The 20,642-nt window shown below is 36.5% G+C and overlaps 1 protein-coding gene across 3 annotated transcripts in view; it reads right to left on the bottom strand.

Annotated features, from left to right (window-relative positions):
* Window positions 1–20,642, bottom strand: part of SLC37A1 (solute carrier family 37 member 1) — a 175,819-nt gene that overhangs the window by 38,717 nt on the left and 116,460 nt on the right. For all 3 annotated transcript variants that reach the window (XM_020973886.2, XM_078146507.1, XM_020973884.2), the window contains 4 exons: window positions 18,593–18,736; window positions 15,314–15,404; window positions 14,532–14,594; window positions 7,551–7,636 (listed from right to left, as the gene is read on the bottom strand). In XM_020973886.2, the coding sequence (XP_020829545.1) occupies window positions 7,551–7,636; window positions 14,532–14,594; window positions 15,314–15,404; window positions 18,593–18,736 (384 nt within the window). The remainder of the gene's footprint in view (window positions 1–7,550; window positions 7,637–14,531; window positions 14,595–15,313; window positions 15,405–18,592; window positions 18,737–20,642) is intronic.

A 20,642-nucleotide genomic window follows, 5' to 3' on the forward strand; every position in this document is an offset into this window, starting at 1 on the left:
TTTGTTGTTTTTGACATTTTAAGATTTTTTTTGTTGCATTATTGAATATTTAGTTTATTTCTTTCTTTTCTTCAAGATGTTCATTGCTTTGTTAAGAATTTTCAATTACTGTTTTAAGCTAGTTATTTTATTCTTTATTATTCCCTTCAGTTTTATATTGGGTTTTCTAATCAGAAACCTCAGAATTCTTATGGCCATTCTATTCTCTTTTCTGGCATTTTGGTTGTAATTATTATTGATTTGCTGTCTACTTCAGAGTTTTATCCTAGTTTTCTTTTACCCCATAGTTTATCTTCATTGTGCTAGGAGTCTTTCTTTGCTTGCTCATTTCTTTAATCTTTGTGCAATCTGCATGCCTACATTCTGAGGCTTAGCTTCTGAACTTTTGACAGGTGGATTCTGGATGAGTCACTTTCTAGAGGACACCCTGCCAGATTACAATAGACACTGAGGTGAGTGCTAAAGGTCCTTGGGGAATATGTACCGCGAGCTTCACCTCTCTTTGGAATTACCATTAGATGGAGCCTATGGTGAGGGATCAGACTTAGAGTGGAAAGGTAATCAGGAGCCAAAAGCAGTGATTTATGTTGGGATGAGTAATGAAAGCCTTTGGTGGATGATCACCCGACTTGCTGTTCATTTTAACCTTAATCTGTGTTTGGAATCACTGGAGATACCAATGGAGTACTAAAGTCATGGGTGGAGGGAGGGACACAAGAAGGAACAGAGAGACCAGAATGCAGAGATCATATCACATAAAGAATGGAGAGCTGGTAACAGAAACAGGATCACTGGGGAAGGCCTCTGGTGGAGGATAACACCACAGGAAGCTGTTCCTGCTTTTCATCTGTCTCTGGAGCCACTAGGGCCACCTCTACTTCCTGCCAATTGTTGGAGTGGGGTAGGGTGTGTGGGCACAAAAAACTCATAGTGAGGAGCCAATAATATGTCCTTTCTTCTCTCCTATTTTGGAGCTCCTTTCCTTTCTCCTTTTTTTTTTTATTGTTCCTTTGTTTCATTTGAAACATGTCTTATTGTTTTGAGAGGATGCTTGAGTAAGACACAACATTTTACTGTCTTGCTGAAATGCCTATATTTCAGCAAAATATTTGATAACATTTACTATGTTACAGTTGTGGAAAATATGGAGACATATCAGACAGATGATAGAATAATTAGGTAGGTTTATAACTCTTTGGATGACCATACCCAAAGAGCAGTAATTAGTGAGCTTATGTTAATTTGAAGACAGGTCTTTAGAAGAGTAGCCAAGAAATCTGTCTTTAGCATTTAGATATTCTATTAAATTCTATTTCTATCAATGGAACTGGATGGAGACAAAGTAGGTATACTTATCAAATTTTCAGATGATAACAAAGCTGATAAGGATGAATAAACATGTTGGATAACAGATTCAGGATTCAAAATGATAGAGACAGGATTCATTAGATCCTGTATTTAGAGCTAGAAGGTATATTATAGATTATTTAGTCTTATCACCCTCATTTTATAGATGAAGAAATTAACGTTCAGAAGGGTTAAGTAGTCAGATAGGTAGTAGTGGCAGATTTGGTATGCGAACCTAGGCTCTCAGATCACAAATCCTGTGTTTTCCCTATCATACTACAATTTAAAGAGACACACACTTTGTAACCCTTAAATTTACATGTAGGTATCAGTTATAGTTGTTGTTATTACTGGTAATGAAAGGCTGAATCTAATAAGATTAAATCGAAGCGGAAGAAATGTAAAGTTTTTCATTTTATTTTAAAAAATCAACTTCACACATATAAGATAGGAGAGGCATAACTATTTAGAAAGCAGTTAATATGAAAATGACCATGGGGATTTAAAAGTACAAAACTAGAAAAAATGATTAGAAATGGCAGAGTGTTAGATTTGTTTGATGTAAGAAGAAATTTCTTTTAAAAATTAAGAATTTTCCAAAAGATAATCTCTTCAGAAGACAGTGGATGGCCCCCACTGTAGTTTTTCTTTCAAAAGACAGATGGCAATTTGTCGGTGATGTTGAAGAGATTTTTAGTCAGTTACAGATTAGACTAAGTAGCCAATGAAGTTCATTTCAACTCTGAAATTTTTTATCTGTGGTTGTTGTAAGGAATGATTTTGCAAATCTTAAAAGCAATATTATTATGAAACATTGTCTAGTTTTGTCTTTTCACCTGTACTCTTATTATTAGAACTATCCCTAAACCAAAGACTCTGTTTTTTTTTAATAAGAATAAATGTGTCAACACATGTTTGCCTTCACATTCCTTATTTCATCTCACAGAAATAATTAACACTTATTAAAGTGTTGTGTCTAGTTCTAGGTTCAATAATTTGAGACTAATATGGAGAAGCTGAAGGAACCAGAGTAGTGTAACAATAAATGTGAGCTGAAGGAGAGAAAGACCTGAAGAAGGATGTAAGAATAGTAATTACTAGGCCTGTGGAAAGGATGGATAATAAGTGGCCTTAATAAAAATGTTTATGTAAATAAAGACTCATCACGTGAAATATTTTGCATGGCTATTTTCCATCTTTATTAAGGAGAGAAAAAAGACATTGATTTCAGGCACAGCAGAAGGAAAACAGGAAGAAAAGAGAAGATTTACTGGGAGAAAGAGTAACAGAAACTAGGTTAGTAGTGGAGGTTCAGGAATTGTTTTTCCTTACACAGTTTTAAAAGTAGAGTACACCTATTTGGATCAATTTTTAGATAGAATGTAATTTGAGAGAGGAAATGACCTAGATAACTTGTCCAAAGGTTCCAATAGGATTACTATATAGATTTAGACAGCTTTTCTTTATTATTATGCTATACCTATTTATTCCTTTCTTAAATTCTTCCTTCTAGAACAGTCACACCTACTGAAATTGCACTTTTTCTGCTGCAACTTAAGGTGGGAGTTAGTTAGCAGTAGGTTTAATAGTTTGAATCTGTCCTCTTGTGCTTTATAGATATTCAGTTAATCTCATTAAGTTTTATGTTACAGTAGCATTAAAAATAGAGGGGAAACAAATCCAGTGTTGTACAATTCAGTGTCAAGTTTTAGGGTTCTTAAATGCTTTGCCAGCATAATGGAAATTCTGAAATGGAAAAGCTGAAAAGGTTCTGAGTACCACTCTAACTTCAGGTCATAACTGTGTTTGACAAAGCCTCTCATGCTACTAAGACAAGAGAGAGAAGCAGGCTAAAACAGAGCCATCAAATTCCCCTTGCCAAGAGCTAGTGTGGCCTGAACCAGATTAAAATGTAATTGGGGGATGTTTAATAAAATAAATAAAAATACAATACAACATAGATAATGTTGATTTGTGGTTTTCTAAGTCAATATGCAGTCTACATATATCTGTTTCTATTTAAATTTGACACCACTGGGCTAGAGGATAAAATTGTAGATTTTGAACTAGTTGAAGGATTAGACACAAGGATTAGTCATTAATGTTAACTTGGAGAGTATGTCTAGTGGAATGGCCTAGGAGTCTAAGGCCTTGTGCTCTTAATTTTTATCAATGACTTGCAAAATGGCATGCTTGTTAACTCTGCAGATGATACCAAGTTTTGAGGGCTATTTAATTCATGACTTACAGAATCCAATTCCCACAAGATCTCAACAGGCCAGAAGGATACTCTTTATCCAACGAGATGGTATTGAGTAGGGATAAAAGTAATTTACATTAGGGGGTCAAAAAGTCAATTCCACAAGTATGGAGAGTGGAACTTGTTACCAGACAACAGTTCCTGTGAAAAAGATCTGGTGACCAAGAACTGGAAATTAAGAAGGTGACCATTCTTCGTTGGAAGAATGAATGAATGCATTAAGGTGTATGAATGGAATTATGGCACCATAAAAAATGACAAAAGGAATGGCTTCAGAGAAACCTGAGAGCATTTGAGTGAACTGATGCAGAGTCAAAGAAGCAGAATGGGGAAACAGTCCACATAACGATTTGAACAATACAAAAGAAAACAACTATGAAAGACTGATGAGAAATAATATATCTTGGTAGACAGATGAAAGGTGAGCTGAATTTTCAGGTATTTTCAGTACATGTAGGGATTTGTTTCAGTTGACAATACTCATTAAAAGGGAAGGATTTTCTTTTCTTTGGAAGGCAGAGAATTATGGGGGAATGGAAGGGAATAATGATAATGATAAAAAAGAAGAAAAGAGCATTAATTAAAATTAAATACTAAAAACATATGTAGAAGAAAAGAGAAGGAATTTCAGAACAGGACTTAGATAAGCAGAGAAGCATTCTAGTGCCTAAGTTAAATAATACATATATGTGTGTATTTTAAAAACCAAACTACAGGGGCAGCTAAGTGGCACAGTGGATAGAGTACTGGCCTTGGAGTCAGGAGTACCTGAATTCAAATCCAGCCTTAGACACTTGACATTTACTAGCTATGTGACCCTGGGCAAGCCACTTAACACCAATTGTCTTACCAAAAAACAAACAAAACAACAACAACCAAACTACATAATAGAAATTCATGGTGCCATATATGATCTTTTTTGTTCTTCTTTTTCTAGGGAAATTTTAATTTAGTGATGCTTGTAAAATTCACCATAAAAATGTTTTAAAAATTAAAAATAAATCAAGAGAATAAATAAGACAAAAAAGAAAAAGATGGCTGTAGTGGATAATAATAGGTGGGATAGGACAGCTGAAAAAAGTGCTATCCAAAGTTGTATTGAGAGACATAATTTCCAGAAGTAATAATTCTATGCTCTACTCTGCTCAGGCCACATCTTGAATATTACATTCAATTCTGGACAACATGCTTTAGGAAGAACACAGACAAGTTGAAATATGTGCAGAAATGTGTGACCAAGATAGTGATAGGACTGGAGAACATGCCATAGGAGGAGTGATTAATGAACTGGGAATGCTTAGCATGGCAAAGAAAATTGGGATGGACATGACAGATATATTCGAGTATTTGAAGAGCTATCATATGGAGAGACTGCATTTTTTGCTTGGCCTCAGAAGATAGAATTAGAAGCAATGGATGACAGTTTCTGAGCAGTCTTAGATGATGTGGGGAAAAAAACAACTTCTTAATAATCAGAACTATCTGAAAACATAATGGACTGCTCTCTTCAGTGGATATTTAAGGCAGAAAGTAGATGACCATGTCTTAGGAATGTTCTGGATGAGATTTTTAGTAAAATGGCCTCCAAGCTCTCTTTTGATTCTTTGATTCTATGATTTTTTTTTCTTTGGTATAAGACAGACTATGCGTCTATAGTTTATGGACCAGCCCTACTTAAGTCTGGAGAGACTCAGCTCACTACCAAAAAGTTAGCCACCAAGTGATGACTGCACTTAGGCCTCACTCAATTGTGAAATTACTAAGGCGAGGAGGGGTTTTGATTTGCATTAGTGGAGGGAATGCTTACTTGAATGAACTCATGGGTATTTCAAAATACTGAAGTATATCCATAAGCCTAAGGTAAGTACCAGTTAGTAAGGGTATGTCAGATTGAATTGTTGGAATGTGTCTTCACCAGTTCCTAACCCCAGTTCATCCATGGGTTCTATCTGAGATTGCATTCAATAGCTAGGGGAAGTATACTGAAGCAGAAACTAGTTAAACTCATATTCTTCTTAACATCCTTCCTACATTGCTACATATCCTGAACACCTAAAATAGGTTAACTATGCAAAATGAAGGAGAAACCTTGACTGCTTATGAAGAGCACTCATTTATAATAACCATAAAAGGAAATAAATAAGAAAGCTTGCCAAATTTTATTCTCATTTTTTTTTTGTGGGGAGGGCTTCTTAGTTTTATGTTTAGTAGCTGAACCAGGAAACAAGACTTAATTGCTTAATTATATAAATCTCTCTGTTCACTGTAATATAAGAAAGTAGTAGTTTCATAATACAAGAATTATTGAATTTCAGAGTTGAAAGTTCTATTAAATGTCCTCTAGTCCAAGCCACTGGCTTCTTGACACAAACATCTTCATCATCCCTGACAAATGGTTCACTAGTGTAACACATGGAAAACTTTCAGTGATGTGTAACTCACTACCTAGACAGGCAGCTTATTCATTTTTGGGCAGCTCTTTAAATTCATCTTTATGTTGTACCTTAAATTTTCTGAAGCCAAGCAAAATACCTCTAATCTGAATCAATTTAAAGTGTGTTTATTGAGCACACACACCTAATCTATGTAAGGCCCCATATTCTAGTTATGGGGATTCAAAGTCTTTACTTTCTTTCACATGAAAGACTTCCAACTACAGACAGTTCTTGCTTTTTGTAAGTTTACTATTCCTCATACCCCTAAGCAAAGGAATTTTTATGTAATGTGAATTTGCCCAGGATGTGGCAAAGGGAAGAAGGCAAAAAAGGGAGGAAGGGGACTGGTTCCAGTGGAGGGATGGGACTGGCACATAGTTCAAGGACAAGTAGGGGCTGGGGACAGAGAAACAAGAGCAGGAGGAGGAAGATGAAGGGGGTTGAGAGGCCAGCCACGTGGGAGCCTGATTGGAACCAAGAGTAAGAAGGGGGTGGGGTGGGGAGATATGGGGAGGTCAGACATGGATATAGACAAGAGAGACAGGCAACATGGAGGATCTGGGCTCAGATATGTGGTACCTAAATATGGACTGATAGAAGACAGACATATGGGGGCTGGGCACACGAGCAGGTGTGCCGAGCAGGGAAAAGGTATCCTGTCAGTACGGTGCCCTGGTGGCAGTCTTTCCATGTGTCTTTTTTTCTTTCACTTGAAGTGGTTTTTTTAGGGGTTTTTTTTAAGATTTTTTTTTGGTGTTGAGCTGAGGGGAAGGGGAGGGGGAGAGAGAGAGAGAGAGAGAGAGAGAGAGAGAGAGAGAGAGAGAACAAGAGAGCGCACAGTATTGTACATTAAAGTTAACATAGGTTTTTTTGGGGGAGAGGAATGTGGATTTCTTTCAGAATTCTTTATGTAAATATGATTACATACGATTTATGTAAATTATGTTGAATGTGTGTAATGCAAATGTATGTAAAGTGAGAACAGTCTGTATTTGGAAATAACCTGTAAGCCTTTTTTTGGTTTTCTCTCTGCTAAACATCAATAGTTTCCCCTCTCATTCTGCATAGATGCTTTTAAGAGAAAGCCAAAGAAAAAACTGAAAAGAACCTTCAGAGGCCTTAGGACCTCTATCTTGTTGTAATACCACACGTGACATCCTACATACATGGCAGCTAATATTCTGAGGAGCCGTCTGAGGAGTTCCAACTTTTAGATCCTGTGAATCTATGAGATTCTACCACTTTGATTGCTAACCCATTCTAATCTGATCTATCCTTTTCCTTAATTTGTGTCTATATGTCAATTTCCATTTGTAATAGGAATGAACTTTAGAAAAAAAATCCTAGTTGGTAACTTAGGAAACTATTCAAGCATTATCTTGCCCTCTTTGCCTTTTGAAGTCCACAGCCAATTATGCTGAAATACTGAAACTGTAGAGAAAAATTATGGTGCCTCAACTACCAATGGACCACTAGAGCAGAAGCAGAGTAAGATCTCAAATTCTTACCGTTGGAGCCGCTAGCAGCAGCATTAATCCACAGGTAGAAGCCCGCTTTCCCAGCCTATCAGAGACCACACCTGCCAAGATTCCACCTGAAAAAAAGAGAAAAAAGGTAAGTGTGGCACACTGGTAGGACTGTGTGCTTTGCAACTCCTTTATATGGAGCAGCTAGGTGGCACAGTGGATAGAGCACAGGGCTTTGATGCAGGAAGACCTGAGTTCAAATTTGGCTTTAGACACTTACTAGCTGTGTGATCCTAGGCAAGTCACTTAACTCCTATTTACCTCAGTTTCCTTATCTTTAAAATGGGGGTTATAATAATGCCTACCTCTCAGGATTGTTGTGAGGATCAAATGATGCCATAATTGTAGAGCACCTAATACAGTGCCTGACACACATTAAGTGCTATATGAATGTTTTTAGCTATCATTGCAAGATTCAACAGGGTCTGAGGTCTGACCATACTTATGTTTAGGTTACCCAACCACAGCCTGCCACTTAAATCATACTCTTGTTAGCTTTTAACCTTCTGAGATTTTTAATGATTTATTTCTTATTAATATATTTTCAATCTTGTTCTCATTGATTACATAAGTAGCTCATGCCCCCCACTCCAGTTCATTAAATAATCATATTTAATTAGGCCAAAAAAAATTCCCATCAGTAATGCTCATATTTCTCCATAGCTAAATATGACACTTGTGGAATTTCTAAATTTTATTAATAAATAGCATCAGTAAGAAAGCAAAGACATATATAATCATTCACATTATTTTGGCTTTGACCAGCATCACAGATTGAATCGCTTCAAACCCTCTATATAACAGTATATGACTCCTCTTCACTTGTCTGGAAACACAAACTCAAGTTTATTCATGATACTAAAGTACAAGTCTTATAAATCTTAAAAAAAATTTGTCCTGAAGATAAGGATTAAATTCAGTCTCTTAGGAAGTATACCAGATTAGTCTTTGTGTACCCTAGGTTTGAATCCATTTGCATAACACTCCTCATTGATAAAGAGAATGATGAACCAATGCTGTGTACCTACGTGAGAGGCAGAGTTGGCACCAGAGCTTTAGAGAGGGAGACACATTCTTCTTGATTCCTGCTTCAAGAGAGGACACACATGGTTCCAGACCCTCTTCAGGGAGAAGACCCATGGAGACAAAGAACCTATAGGGGAAAACAGCTTCTCAACATTTCCCTAATTTCTAGCCTTCCTCCCTAGAGACTTTTAGGAAATTTGCCCTTGGAAAAAATAGAGCCCTCTCTCCCTTGGTTAAGCTATGATAGCTCCCTCTCAGAGATGGAGCTCATTCACTCTGTGTTTTGTCTAGTATATTCTAATCTGTATGATTTTTAGGTTTTCTATTTTTATCTGCTTGGATAAATGGGTATTGTAATTATCCATTATTTGTGATGGTCTTTTGTGTAACTAGCATATGGTGAGAAGGAATCAAGCCTGCAGATATAAGGTTTGGGGTTCCCCTTCCCCTATAAGAATCATCAACCAGCAAAATAGCTTGGACCTAAACAAAAAATTCCCCTTGACTAGCAATATTTAGGTGGAGTTCTGAAGATAAATGAAATTTTAGCTTAATTGGTGGTACAGCAGATAGATTACTGGTCTTGGAGCCAGGAAGTCTTAAGCTCAAACCTGGCCTCACATACTTACTTGCTATAAAACACTGGGCAAGTCACTTAACCTCTATCTCAGGTGCCTCAACTATAAAATGAGGATAATAGCACCTATGTTTCATGGTTGTTTGTAAGTATAAAATGAGACAGTATGTGCAAAAGCACTTAACAGCACAATGCCGGGCACATAGTGGGTACTATATAAATGATTATTTCCTTCTTACCTTCTCTCTAGTACCCTTCCCTCTTAGGGAAGAACAGAGCAGGCAGACTTATAGCCCTTTCTTCTGATCCTTGTAGGCAGAAATCAAAGTCTTTCCAGAGCTATCTTTCTATGCCTCCTCATTAGCTGCATTTAGAAAACTCTTGTGGCTAATTTACTTGGGCAATACACATGGCCCCTATACTTGCCATCTCTGCAGGCATTACAGGACATAGTCTTGCCAAAATACATTGTACTTGCCAGCCCCTCAAAACTCTTCGTATAATTCTTATTTATAAGGTTTCTTGATAACAGAGCTCTTGGGAAGTTTCCCATTAGCCCCTTCCAATCTGAATTCTCCACAGATTCCTCACAGATCTTCATGGATTCCTCCCTCACCTCTCAATATTAAATCTCTCCCTGTCTAATGGTTTCTAAAATAGATCTTTTTGCCTATAAACATGATCAAGATTTCTCCATCTTTAAAAGACTGCCATTTGTTCCTATCATCTATGCTAGTTATTGTTTTATCTCTCTCTTTTTTCTCAGCTAAACTTGAAAAAGTTGTCTGCCTTTGCTACCTCCGCTTTCTCCCCTCTCATCCTTTGGCTTCATCATTCAAGTGAAACTTCTCTCTACAAAGTTACCAATGATGTTTTTTAATTGTCAAATCAAATGGCCTTTTCTCAATCCTTATCTTTCTTAACCTTTCTGTAGCATTTGACACTACTTACCACCTCCTCATGGATATTTTATCCTCCCTGGCTTTTTGTGATGTCACTCTTTTTTGTCTTCTCAGCCTTTGCTGGATTTTCATTTATATCATTCCCACCAACAGTGAAAGACCTCCAAGACTCTGACCTGGGTCTTCTCTATAATTTCTCACTTGGTGATCTCATCAGCTTCCATGGTTCAAGACTCATCTCAACTCAGATCTGATCCACATATCCATATTTCCATCCTTAGTCTTTCTCTTAAGCTACAATCCCAAAACACAAACTGCTTTTTGGACATTTTGAATTGGATGTCCCTTTGCTAATGCATACTTAACATGTCTAAAATGGTACTCATCTTTTCTTCATGACCCAACCCCTTCCAAACATCCCACTCATTGTCACGATTACAACCATATTTCTATTCACCTATATTCACAACTTGAGTGTCCTCCTTAACTCCTTATTCCTATTAACACCTCATATCTAATGAGTCGATGAAATTTGTTATTCCTTTCTCAACAACAAGCCTCCTGTACATCCTCTTCTCTCGATTCAAAGATCCTTCACCATAGTTTAGACCCTCATAATTTCTCACCTGACTGATTACAAGAGTGCCCTAATGTATCTCTCTAACTCAAACCTTTCCCTACACCAATCTTTTCTCCACATGGCTGCTAAAATGCTTTTTTTTGTAAAGCATGAATCCAACCATGTCACTCTCATATTCAATAAACTCCACTGACTCCTTATTACCTCTAGAATGAAACATAAATCTCTATCTAGCATTTAAAGTTCTTTGCAACCTAGAAGTCCTTTAAGACATTACTCCTCTACATACACTCTATGCTCCAGCAATATAGTTATGGCCTACTTATTCCTCAAACACAGTACTCTACGTCCCATTCAATTGCCTTTTCCCAAGCTGTCCTCCACGCCCCTACTTCTCTTAGAATCCTTACATTTCTTTAAAAATCAGTGCTACATTCCATAGGTGGCCTTAGTTCTCATAGCTGCTAGTACCTTATCCTCTAAGTTTACTTGGTACCTGCTTTGTATGTGTTTGGCAAATACATATATCCCTATCCATATAGGATATGGATATGATGGGAATTGGGACTGGACTTGTGATTTCATTGATATAGGAAACTCCCAGATGAGGGAACTCCTTTTACCACTGCAGGCTACTATCTTCTCTGGAATTCATAATCATAATAAATTGTATAGAGCCCTGAGACATTAAGTGACTTACCTAGGGTCAATAGCCAGTATATGCCAGTTCACAAAATGGATGTAGAACACTTGTGTCTAATAGCAAAAAATCACACTCCTGTGACCCTTGTCTGTAGCTGAGGTAGAGGAATAAATCATGGGAGTTGAGTAAATTGGAGAATGGGAACATTAGGGTACTTGAGGAAACATCAATGTGTATGTCAAAGTCCCCTTGTATTAGGGCAGGAATTGGGGGCGGTGGTCATGGAGACAGACTGTCAATCATGCACCAAACTCACTGAGAAAAGAAGGCAAATATCCTGGGCATTGGTAATGAAAGACCATCAGGATTTGTAATGGTTGATCAATTTGGAGAGAACGAAACTCTAAGGAGAAGTTGCTGAGAGATGATGGTAAAGAAAATCTGAAAGTGGCAAAGAGCAAAGATTATTCCAGCTACCCCTACCATGACCAGTGAGTTAGGTGCAACCAATACTGGAAAGGATGACCAGGGCTGCAGGTTTTTTAATCCTGGAAGATTTGAACTCAAGTTCACTTATACTGGCTTCCGTGCTAGTCATTTACCTTCCCACTTTTAGTACCCCAGGCAATTCTTAGACAACAAGCTACAGAATAGTTATGGATCTGCCTCGGTAGCAGACATCCTCATTTGGAGTTCCTACATAAATGAAATCACCAGCCATTCACTCACAAAAAATGGATGATGATGAAGAGCTCAATAACAATTCTACTGTCCAAGGAGGAGAAGCGAGTAAATGATCAGAGGAACGAAACCAAAAGAGTTTATATTTTCTTGCACATATTAAAGCAACTGGATGCCCAGAGCCTAGGAGACCCAAGTTCAAATCCAGCCTCTCACACTTACTAGCTGTGTGATCCTGGGCAAGTCACTTAACCTCTGTTTGCATTGGTTTCCTTAGTTGTAAAATAGGGATAATAACAGTATTTCCCACAGTTATTGTGAGTATAAAATGAGATAATCATAAAGCATTTTGCAACCCTTAAAACACTAAAGAAATACTAGCTATTATTATATAGTAGGTGTTTAATCTTTGTTGAATGAATTAATGAATGATTTAATGAAGAGTACATGTAGAGGTGATATGAGAAGTGTGTAGATTAAGGAAAAAAAGAGGTGCTAAGAAGGCCATTGCAGTAAAATGTGATTTTTCTTCCCATTCCTACATGGATATTTTCCATTATACAGTTACAGTTGTACTCCGAAGATACTCAAGCTTAAAAGCAAGGATAAACAAAAACCTATAGGATGGTAGAAATTGAAGTGTTCTAAAGGGGGAAAGTCAAAGTGCAGGGAAGCAATTCTTCTGAGGAAATGATAATTATCACTGAACTGTTAAATGACATAAAGGGAATCAGCTTTTTTTTTTTTTTAAATAAGACAGTATGATGGTAATACCCGTTATCCACAGGTTAGGATAGCCAAATCCAGAGCAAAGGAGAAGAAAAAGTCACTGAAATTATTTTCAAAAATCTTCCAGATGTTACTCCTTAAACCCTTACTTAGGACTTAATTAACTTTTATTAAGCATATACTTTTTTTTAACTGATGAGTTTTGTTATGACAATGCAGACATATAAAAAAATACCTCATTACCCACTCCTCTTCCAAGTATATTCATGGAAAAAAATTACATAAAACTACTTGGTAATCCAAAAGCATATAATTCTTACCAAAGACAGATTCTAAGTACATTTCCAGCCAATGACAACTTATAGTCATAGAGAGCAGGCCTAGAGAAATGAGAGGTTAAATGAATTGCCCAGTCATGTAGCCACTATGTATTAGAGGTAGGGCTTAAATCCAGGTATGTCTGGCTCCTAAACAAACTTTCTCCACAACACTATATTGCCTCTGTAACATGAGATAATGCTGAGTTGTACAGGTTATAGAGGACCTTAATATCATGCAAAGAAGTGTTAAATTTACTTGGTAGGCAATTGGAGGCCACTAAATAGTTTGAACAGAAGTAGCATGACCATTTGTAAGGAATTAGAAAAATTAATCTGGTAGCAACTTGAAAATCGGATTATTGATGCTGGATAAATCAAGTCATATGCAGTTTCTAAGAAGTGGAAGAAAAACTACTACCCAAAATAAAACAATTGCACTGGAGCAGTGATATCAAACTCAAATAGAATTGGGTTCACTGAGCTATACATAAGGATGCCTGAGGGCCATAAGTTGACTTAGCTTTAAAATGTAATATTATCTGTGTTTTATTCTATTTTTATTTATTTTGTTAAATATTTCCTGATTATATTTTGATCTAGTTCAGGCCATACTCAGGAGTCAAAGTCGGTCTCCAAGTGTTTGACATCTCTGCTTGGGGGCACTAGCAGTACAATGTTTTTATTTTTACCTAGAATGTCTTTAAAAAAAATTGGATTTGTGATTCTTCTACACAGGAGAAAAAAAACAACAACTCATCTCCCTCTATTTATTCCCAACTGCCTTCTGTTATTCTTTCCTTTTTTACTTCCATTTTTATTCTTTCTACTAAACTTACTGGCTAGATACTCAACCGCAGCTGATATTTATATCAGAATATAATAGAAACATGGCTTCTGAAAACTGGAAAGAGTTTTTTAGATCATCTAATCCAATCTCCTCATTTGGCAGATGAGGAAAATGAGGTGATGAATTGTCTAAGTTCACACTACTAGTTAGTGGCAAAGAGGAGTAAGAACCTATCTCTCAACTCCCAGTTCAGTGTTATGTTATACCTAGCCAGTTTCTTCTGAAGACATATGAGGATAAAATAGATTAGGTCTTATATTCTGAAGTGGTAGGACACTCAGAATTGGTTTAGATGTATGCTGGATGGAAACTGCTTTTAACTTTGGAAAAACGTTTATTCTCATGTATAGAAATCCTCAGAACAGACTAGAAATGAGTATTAAAATATTTGTCCTAGTGGAACTTGGAATGAAATATTTTTAAAGCACAGGAAATCTTGTGCCTACCTTCATTTCTCAGTTCCAAGAAACCTACAGAAAAATCAACCCCAAGACTATCTGAGTACTTTCTGATACAACCAGATTAAGATGCTGGTTCAACAGTATAGGATCTTATGAAAAATATTCACCCCTTTATATTAAAACCAACACAAAAAGAGAGACCATAAAATATCTGCTAGCCATCTGTCCAAATAGGATGAAAAAATTAACAAACTTACCAATGATTCCTCCAACATCAAACAAAGTGGAGAGATCCCCAGCTTTTTTGGCATCAAAATGATCTAGTTAAGTGATAAATAGAACATACGATTAATGTCATGACTTTCTTCCAAAAATCAAGAGGTAAAGTCATAAGAAGAGAGTCTTTAAAAACACACATACACAAAGTAGTTAGAGCAATGTGTATTTTCTGGCTTTACAAGCATAATGTTGAACTTAAGACTATATTTTTTATCTTGATAGCTTGACTTAATCAAGACTACATCTTTACTAAAACTACCAGTCCAAATCACAACAATTTTTAAAATGTGTGTTGTCCTTGGAGGTGTAGAACCAAAGTCAATTACTACAAACAACACTAACCAAGGGAATAGCTCAATATTACCCTATTCTCAAGGACTAGTCTCATAGTGCCCGAATTATTAAATACTTAGAGGGGCAGCTAGGTGGTGCAGTGGATAGAGCACGGGCCCTGGATTCAGGAGGACCTGAGTTCAAATCTGACCTCAGACACATAACACTTACTAGCTGTGTGACCCTGGGCAAGTCACTTAACCGCAATCGCCTCACCAAAAAGCAAAAAAAACAAAACAAAACAAAAAAACAAACAAAAAATTATTAAATACTTAGTATAACAGATTCACACTGAGAAGTTCTAGCAATTCCCTTTATGCTGAGATCAGGAATCAGAAGCATCTTAATTCCAAATTGATGTTGAATCAGAATAACAAATGCCTTAAGAAAGAAAAACATTTCTACTTCCAGCAAAATAGATACTTACCTACATTTGTGATATAGAGTGGTAGCCAAAACAGAAAAGTGTAGCTGACCAGCTTGGCAAACAGTAAACAAAGAGAAAACTCTATGACTCCCTGAAAAACAGAGGCATTTTTTTTATCTTGCATTTTCAGCAGCTTATGTAAATGTACTAAGTAACATTTTATTTCCCTCCTTCAATAATTTCTTCTGGGGTTTGGTTTTGAAAGCACTTGATTTATAAATCAAAATATAATACATTGAAAATATAGCATAATCTATCCCAAGAACTGGACCAAGCAAGGATAATATATACTTGGCACAGAGCTAGTTGTTACTTTTAAGGGCCCAATCCCAATATCATTATAGAAGAGTATAAGCCTGATTTTCATTTCAAGTAATCAACTCTATGAAAACTTGGCTATCATTAAAATTTCTACAACCTTTTTTTTTTATTGAGAATCAAGTCTATTTATTATGTATTCAATGGATTTTCTATTTTAGTCTTGAATTATTTAAACAATAAGTTGCTAACAACTTATCATTATCCCCCTTCACTGCCAAATTTGCTAAATTTTTTTTCTATACCTGCTGCCTCCATGTCTTACACCCCCTGAAATCTGGCTTTTGCTGCAACTACTAACTGAAAATGCCCACTCAGATGTCATCAGAGGTCATATTCTGATTTAAGTCTTACTTCTAATACACATAGTGGCTTCATAACAGGGCGATTCATTTAATCTCTCAGTACTCCAGGCAGTTCTCTGTAGCTATAAGTTGCAGAGGAGGTGCTGACTTGCATTGGTTGAGAGGATTTCCTGGTCTGGATTTCCATATACCAATGAAATCAGAGGTCTGATCCTACCTCATATTACTTCCCTTCATACACCAATATTCCAGTAAATCACAAAATTCTCTTTCCTAAGAATATGTTTTTGCTAAGGCTATTTCTTTATGTCTGTAATATCCTATCTCTCCTTTGCTTATAGAACTCCTACTCATCCTTTAAAGCCTAGCCTACATGCTACCTTCTCTATAAATCCACTACTGGTTGCCTCCTACTTTCTCCTTCAAATGTTGTATAAAACTTCATTTTTTACATTTAAAGTTCACTTATCTTATAATACTATATGTTCGTTTTACTATTTGTGTCTTATTCTCCTGCTAAACTATAAGTTTCACGAAGGCAATGAGTATGGCTTCTCTACATTTTATATCTCCCCCAATGCCTGACAGTGCTTTGTGTATAATATAATCCTAATAAAAATTCTCCGAATGAATTATGACTAAAAAAATCACATATATAGACAATCTTCTCCTCTTCTTGATAAGACCTAAATTCTGACCCCTATATAGCTTCATACAGGGTAACTGGGGCTATTCACCAGAAAGCCTGTATGTGGGGTAAATAAAAGACCTATAGATAGTTGTCTAGGTATTGAATGATAAATGCCTGTGGTGTGTGTGTGTGTGTGGTGTGTGTGTGTGTGTGTGTGTGTATATACATATACACATATATATATTACATATACGTATATATAATATATATGCACGTATATATATATATATATGCATATATAGGTATATGTTTAAAAGCCATCTATAAGTACTTTGTTATTTAATTTACCTATTTCACATTATTCTCCTTTACACAGCATAGGTTTTAGTCTAACTGAACCATTAGCTATTCCTCAAACTTGACTATAGTCTCCTGCTTCTATACCCATGTACAGACTCAGCTCTCATATTTGTAATGCTTGTCTTCCTCATTCCCACCTTTCAAAAGCCTTATTTTCCTTTAAGGCTCAGTTCAAATGCGGTCTTTTACATATCTTTTTCTGACCCCAGTAGTTGAAAGTATTTCCTATCTTCAACTACTCTTTGAGCACTTTGCATGTATTTCTTTGTCTCATTTGTTATCTTGTATTCATCTGTACATGCCATAATATGCCCAGTCAACTATAAGCTCTTCGAACAGAATCTCTGCCCTCTCCCTATACCTAGAACCTCAGTGCTAGGCTTAGTGCTTAGGCACTCAGTGCCTAGCATAAAGGAAGTACTCAAATATTTATAAGGAAAATAGTAACAAGAGATCTCTAGTTTCATTTTGTCACCAACAGAATTTTCTGCTCTCCAACAGAATCTTGCATATGTTTTCCCAAGATGTGTTCATGTTTCCCCACATTTTGAATGTGTTAAGTTCCCAAGAGGAAAGATAGAACCTTTGTAAATATTGTATAACATCTGTAGCACAAAGCAAAGTCCTTTACCATCTACTTCTTGATTTTGAAAAAGCATGTTAGCTCTCCATGCTTCATCTTTGTCTTTGCCCTGTTCCCCATCCCATGGTTTATAGTATTTAAATTTCTTTTTATTGATCCCTGAAGTTTCTGTTGATCCAGTCAAATAACTGTAACAAATAAAAATGTATGCCACCAGAAACTCATTCTCTGGTATCTGAGTAACACCCCTCCTCCCTATTCCCATCCTTCCCATTCTTGGAGCTTTTCAATATGCACAAGGCAAAAAAATTATTAAGATTTAAAAAAGAATCCTGCTTTGCCTCAGCATTCCACTCCATTCCTCATGTGCTCATACTGGAATTTTCTGTACTTTGCTGATAGCTGGAACCCTGCACAAAGAATGCATGGCACATGATGAAGTGTGCCAAGGGAATCCGAGAGTATTTATTAGTCTTCTGTGTTTCCTAAAACATGTCTACTCTGGTTTCTTGCTTTAGAACTTTTTTTCCTCTTTAAGTTTATCCAGAACTTCACAGCTTCACACTCTTTTCAATAGTACACTAAGATGAAAATGAAAAACAAACTTGACAAATATAAAAATTATTGAGAACTTCACAATTTAAGAATTTCTTCTAGTTGTTATTTAAACTAACACTTTTTGCTCTTTTTAAAACATTAATAAAATTTACATATATTTGCCCACATATGGGTGTGTCTATATCTACCATACCGTGATATTCTAAATTGATGTCTCTTTGCTTTATATAATTCATAAAACAATTTTTTTTAGTAGGACAATCAAACAAAACTGTCAATGTATATTATAAAAGGATATCAGATAGGAGATGCAAAGAATAGATTTTGACCCCTTTTAGAAAAATACTCAGGGCAGCTAGATGGCAGAGTAGATAGACCACCGGCCCTGGATTCAGGAAGACCTGAGTTCAAATCCGGCCTCAGACACACAACACCTATTAGCTGTGTGAACCTGGGCAAATCATTTAACCCCATTGCGTAACACCCCCCCCCAAAAAAAAAGAAAGAAAAAGAAAAATGCTCACAGGTATTCTCAAGGCACCTACGAAACTGATGGCTGCCATCCCATTTCCTCCATCACCATGTAGCACTGTGACAAACTTTGGCGGAATTGTACCATTTTCACCATCTGATAACAAACTCTGAATCTCTGGATCCTGTTTAGAAATCTAATTTAAAGAAGAAAAATATTATACTTAGTAGTTATCAAACACTGGTTCCTTCATTAACGTTCCCCTCCAATATCTCATTATGGTGTAGAGGTGACCTCTCCTTCTTAGACACTTTTTTGTGTGGAATTTAAAGGTTAGATTAGAAGGTTTTAGTAGGTGGGAAGCTGAATATGAGCCTGGCAATAGATTGCATGTCCTGCAGCCTACCTGAGTAGCGGGGATGCTCAGATTGGATGAAGTATAAACTGTGTTTTTGAAAACGTACCTACACTGATGAATGGCTCTTCTGAATACTAAAGCAAACACTGGCTAAGGAAGTAGCCCTTTCTGTATTAGAATACTTCTACAATGCTATGGATCTATGATTTCATTGGTGTAGATACTCTCTCCAATCATGAAGATCATGACCTATACACACACTTATTTTCTGAGACCCTTGTCCATGTCTTCCAGTAAATCCTCCATTGGGATTCTACCCAATATGTTGGCAGTCTTCCTCTACTTGGCTTTGTGTGGGTACAAGCAGGAAATACCCTAGTTAGTTCTCCCTTTCACTGTAACTAACCCACTTCCTTTTCAGCCACACATTTATTAAGTAATATCTTTTGTACTTCTTATTGAAATGAAGCATCCAACTCTTTTCTATCAGGAATCTTTCTATTGCCCTTTGGGTGACTTAACACTTTAATTTTTTACAAACTGTGGTAGTCTATGCTTTGCAGCAATATAACATTACTGGGAAAACATGAGCCTTTGTTTTAAAGAGAATCTTGACATCATTAGCTGATTTTCCAAATGCAATCTATTAATGTTTTAAAATTACAGTCTCAATTTTTTGTCTACAGTATCATCCAAGATTTATGTATCATGGAACAGATCTATGAGCTGTCCATTCTTTTGTACATCAAAGTTTAGAAAATACACTTTCTTCACTCTTGGTTTTTGCCATCTGGGTAGTCAGGCAGAATTCTTTCCCATGACTATGGATCTCACTTAGGAGCCTTTGCAATATTATGGGACTTGATGCAAGGTTTATTTGTTACTTCAAAGACTGTTTGTAGGCTTTTCACCAATTATCTGGGAATACTCCAAAACCATACCTCTTCCAAACTTCCCTATTTCAGTCAATGACATCATTATTCTTTCAGTTTCTCAGGTTTATAACCCAGGAATCATCCTCAACTCCTCACTTTCAATCTGGCCGTCAGATGATTTCAGCACTTACCTAATTGGTCTCCATGCTTCAAGTCTTTTCCCACTCTAGTCTATTTTCCACACAGATGCCACAGTGAGGATCCATAAGCACAGATTTGATCATTATCACTCCCCTTCTAAATAAATTCCAGGGGCTTTTTATTGTCTCTCTAATTAAACACTAACTTCTTTGGTTAGTTCAATCAAATCTAGCTGCCTCCTATTTCCTCGAGGATCAAATATAAACTCCTCTGTTTAACTTTTAAAGCCTTTCCTAACCCGACTTCAATCTCTCTCAATAGCCTCATTGTTTATTGCTACCCAACTTATATTCATGATCTGGCCAATATGACCTTCTCTCTGTTTCTCAGATATGGCACTCCATCTACCATCTCTGGAACTTTGCACTGACTGTCTCCTATGATAGGAATATACTTTCTCCTCACTTTTCCCTCACGGGGTGCTCTCTTCCATCACAGTTCAAGTACAACCTTCTACAGGAAAGTTTTCCTGATTCCTCCAACTGATGGGGTCCTATCTCCTTAGCTATTTTGTGTGGAATTACCTTGTACTTACTCTTTTTATATTCCTGACTTATGCATGTACTTGTTTTTTTCTTTGTTTGGAATGCAAGCTCCTTGGAGTAGGAATTGTTTCATTCTTGGTATTTGTATCCCCATGACTAGCACATAGTGAATGCTCAATAAAT

This window comes from Phascolarctos cinereus, unplaced genomic scaffold (assembly GCF_003287225.1).
Source record: "Phascolarctos cinereus isolate Bilbo 61053 unplaced genomic scaffold, phaCin_HiC Scaffold_726;HRSCAF=1367, whole genome shotgun sequence".
Taxonomy (NCBI): Eukaryota; Metazoa; Chordata; class Mammalia; order Diprotodontia; family Phascolarctidae; genus Phascolarctos; species Phascolarctos cinereus.